Source organism: Echinops telfairi, unplaced genomic scaffold (genome assembly GCF_000313985.2).
Source record: "Echinops telfairi isolate 266 unplaced genomic scaffold, ASM31398v2 ScPeMD7_18;HRSCAF=68, whole genome shotgun sequence".
NCBI lineage: Eukaryota > Metazoa > Chordata > Mammalia > Afrosoricida > Tenrecidae > Echinops > Echinops telfairi.
In genome coordinates this window covers 15,540,183-15,544,516 of record NW_022103915.1, presented here as the reverse complement: position 1 = coordinate 15,544,516, position 4,334 = coordinate 15,540,183, and the positions used below count along the sequence as shown (strand labels likewise).

At 42.0% G+C, this 4,334-nt stretch overlaps 1 protein-coding gene across 4 annotated transcripts in view; it reads left to right on the top strand.

Annotated features, from left to right (window-relative positions):
* The first annotated feature begins 6 nt into the window (after positions 1-6).
* ZC3H14 (zinc finger CCCH-type containing 14) overlaps positions 7-4,334 on the top strand; it is a 33,665-nt gene continuing 29,337 nt past the window's right edge. For all 4 annotated transcript variants that reach the window (XM_045287619.1, XM_045287618.1, XM_045287617.1 and 1 more), the window contains exons 1-4: positions 7-92; positions 1,432-1,595; positions 1,987-2,087; positions 3,657-3,812. In XM_045287619.1, coding sequence (XP_045143554.1) covers positions 81-92; positions 1,432-1,595; positions 1,987-2,087; positions 3,657-3,812 — 433 coding nt within the window. In that variant the 5' untranslated portion in view covers positions 7-80. The remainder of the gene's footprint in view (positions 93-1,431; positions 1,596-1,986; positions 2,088-3,656; positions 3,813-4,334) is intronic.

Below are 4,334 nucleotides of genomic sequence, written 5' to 3'. Positions count from 1 at the left end.
CGGGGCGGCTGTGTGAGCCAGAAGTCCTTACCAGCTTAGAGAAGACTTACAGTCCCTTCTTCAGGAACAGCTCAGAAAAAATGAGTGTCGAGGTTTGTGCTTGCTTTGAAAGTCTTGCTTGTTAGGCTGGAATTTGGCAGTGCGTAGCCGTAGAGTGTGCATGAAGTAACTAAACATACATGGCAAGTGTGTTTCAGACTGGTTCTGTGTGCTTCAGAATACAAGGGTAAGTTAAAAAGTATTGCTACTAGTGTTTCAGTTCATCCAGACAAAACGTGTTCAGATGTGTCTGCCTTCAGTGGATAGCTGTAAACAATTCCTCTCAGTAACACACGTGTCTTAGTCTTGTAAGGGTGCCTCCCCCCAAGCAAAACAAAACAAAACAAAAACAAAGGTTCAGGGCAGTCTGCTGGGTCGGTTAAATTCAAGGCTGAGAAGTCAGCTCAGAAAGTGATGGTGACTGGGGGTAGTCCTGAGGGGTAGTTCTGATAGATTTTCTTGAAGGACACAGGATGATCATGGGAACTTATTAGGAAGTGGTTTTGAGAAAATTAAAAATTGGCATTTTAAGAAAATTAAAAATTGGCAAGACCAAGAAAATTGCAATGGGGATTTTTTAAATTTTTTTTTTAAATCACAACAGTGATTAAACCCGCTTGTTCTTTGAGGTCAGCAAGGGCTGTTGTGTGAGAATTCACTAGGAAACCTAACCTCATCCACTCTATGGCCCTAATCTGACTCTTCAGACCGCTTTTCACTTCCAAATCTCAGAGAACATTGAGAAGGGACATTGGATTCTCAAGGATGCTGGAACTTCCAGTTTGCTGTGGTGTCAGTCCCAGAGTACAGAATTCTTCAGGGCAGGGTTGGAGAGATGGAAACACTGCCTGCAAATGTGTCTAGACCTGGATGGAGGCTCTGCTGAGAGAGAGAGTAGCTTCACATCTTGAGTGGTTTGGTAGCCGACCTTTTTCACTTTGCCTGGTATTACTTGGCCAGATTTCCCTCTCATTGTAGATTCTATATTTTGTGTGCCTTCTTGATGTGCTGGCAATCTCAGATGATCCTACAGGTAAACTATAGGCAAGGTCTGTGTGGAAATGAAGTTTTATGGCTTTTAAGATATTCTGTAATGCGATTGTACTTCATCGTCATCTTGTGGCTCACATCCTACCTTTGGGGGGGGCTTCAGGGCGATTTTAGACTCTAGTCTAAGACGCGACCAAGCAGCTCTGGTTTATGACTTCCTCAGCAGTGCTGTGTATGCAACTGTCCATAAAGGAGTATAAAGCTCTAATTTAATGTTTGTTCTAAAGAATAATATTTTCATTTTTTTAAAAAGTAAAACTGTCTTGTGTTTACATTTGGTGGCTTTCTGAGCCCAGGACATTTGTTTTGTTTGTTTGTTTGTGTAATATTAACCAATTGTAGGAAGAAAATTTTCGGAAGAGAAAATTGCCTGTGGTAAGTTCAGTGATTAAAGTGAAAAGATTCAATCAGGATGGAGAGGAGGAGGAGGAGGAAGACGATGACTACGGCTCCCGCTCTGGAAGCGTCTCCAGTAGTGTGTCGGTGCCAGCCAAGCCTGAAAGGAGGTACCTGCACACATCTGTATGCTAGTCTCTGCTGTCTGCAGAAGGTCAGCCTTGAGCTGCCTGGGGGACTCGTCAGGGGATCTTGAAGAGACTTTTGAAAAGCTAGCATTTGGTTGAATAGCGTATAAGACTTTTGCATTGGTGTTTCAAAGCACTTACAGTAATGGGAGAAGCATTGGAGATGATGGTAGACAACATTAGAAAAACTGTAATATGGGGGAAATGTCCATATTCCTTACCAAAAAGAACATTTCAAGGCTTCAGGCCAGTTAGCATTTCCTAAAAACTACAGGTTGTCTGTTGGAGCCCTAAGAGAAATCTGAAGGAAGAGCATAGGCGGCGGTGATCACAGAGCTGCAAAGCTGATACAAGTGCCTCTTGCCCCTTACAGACCTTCCCTGCCGCCTTCTAAGCAAGCTAACAAGAATCTGATTTTGAAGGCTATATCTGAAGCGCAAGAATCTGTAACCAGAACAACAAACTACTCTGCAGGTAATTTGCACGTCTTGTGTTGACACTGGGTTAAAAACCAAGGGGAGATTGGAGTGAGCTGACAGTGATTGCTCTCTTGAGTTGTGGTCAACCAAGTTTCCTGCCTGATGTCAAGAAGAAATTGAGGTTTGGGCAAAAGTAATTGTAAAAGATGATTTGAAAAGTTTGAGAAAATGTCCAAACTGGCTTAGAATTTAGTTCTTTGAGCCTCATGAGACCATTTTATGCAAGAACATGAGGGCTTTGTTGTTGGATGCACTTTGAGTTAACATTCTGTCTATACCTCATCTGGAAACCTATCGTGTCATCAATATTCTTATTCTGGAAGCACTTGGTCATCGTGGACGGCCCTACTGATGTATGAAGTACTAGTGGCAAACTCCCAGTTTCACAACAACATAAAAGCCACAACAGGAAGCCCAATGGATAAGGAGTATGGGATGAAGGCATTACACGTATACAAAATGGAGATTAAATCAATTACAAACGGACTTTACAGAGGTCCATTATGAAATGAAACTAAATGATGACCATGTATAAGGGATCTTCTGAAAGCTTATGGGAACATGGAATTTTCCCATGAACTTTGAAGGGCCCCTCTTATCTGTGCAAACAATAGTTACACATTCATCTCTGATGAATGTACTTTGTGCAGTGCTGTGCTTGTCCAGTTTCGCACCTCTGTGGTAACCCCTTCTTGTAAAGTAAACCTTTGACTACCAATATTTGGTACCAGTTATTATATATTCATTCCCCTGTTTTCTTCTTAAGTTAACCTTGAATATGAGATGGATTTTGGCATTTTAGTAGGAAAGGATTGTGGAGCCCTGGTGGTGTAGTGGTTATGAGTTGGGCAGTGTGATCAGCATAGTTGGTGGTTTGAAACCACCCGCAGCTCTTTGGGAGGAAGACTGGGCTTTCTATTCCCGTCAACAGCTACAGTCTTGAAAACCCACAGGGGGTGCTGTGATCAGCATGGGCACGATGGCAGGGAGTTGAGGAAACGATAATATTTGGTTCAGGGATGGGCCACATTATGGTTCTTCTCTGGTCTATCAGCTTTAGTGGTTGTTTAAAGTGTTGGGCAATATACTTACCATAACTTTGAAACTTCTTACCTTTACAGTAGAGTTTCCCCAAGCTTTTAATGAAATAAAATTCTTTCTTTACCTTTATTATCTGAGTTACAATTTGGATTTGATGAAAGATTATAGCAAGAGCCTCTAATACATTAACAAATAAATGCTTATTAAAAGCGTATAAGTTATGTGTTTCTGGGATATGGCCTAAGATGTATTACTATTGTTTATATAGATTAGAGGGGCCTTCAAAGAAGTTTGTGGAAAAATTCCACATTCCCACAAGCTTTCAGAAGATCCTCTATACTTGGGCAATGGATCAGGTATCACTCAGGAATGATAAAAAACAAAAAAGTGCTATTGCTGAATTGTTGTGAACTCATGGGCTCTGAACCCAAGGAGATGCCCAGGTTTCAATATGACATACATGCCACTGAGTTGTGATCTGTTACTGAATTTACACTATCATTTCTTTCCTTTTCTGTAAAAGTCCCACAAAAACAGACACTTCCAGTTGCTCCTAGAACTCGGACTTCTCAAGAAGAACTGTTGGCAGAAGCGGCCCAGGGGCAGAGCAGGGTGCCCAGAGTAAGTCCTACGACCAAAGCAGAGGAGGCCAAAGGAGAGATGGTAGAGAAACGTCAAGGTAATCATCTCAGAGATGTGCACTCTTCGCATGAGCCATTCATTCTTTTCCAGTGGAGATTTTAGGAAATGCTAGTTATACTGTGAGAAAAGTGATGAATTTTAGGTCTAAAAACCATTAGAGGGGGAGAACATGCAGTTTTCAAATGATTTTTTTAAGCTGTTTAGTATTAACGAGGTGTTGAACACAATTCTCCCATGCACTCCATAATCCAGTCCAGCTAACTATCAGAATGTGCTCATGGCTACACATTTCCTTAAAGATGTAGATCATCTCTGTTCTCCCTTTTCCCTTAATAGCCCCTGTACTCACAAACTTGAAATCTGAGTTACCTGGGATGTCTTCTCTTAGCATGCTCTCTGACCTGCTGGATGTGTCTCACTGTCCCGGGACTTTAGTTTATCCCCTGACTAGCTACAGTGCCTCCAGGTCATCTTTCTGCCTCCTCTTTCCCGGCCCCCTTATTCTTGCAAAACCACACCTGTCTGACTTCCCCTCCTGGGAGACAGCATTCTGTACTCA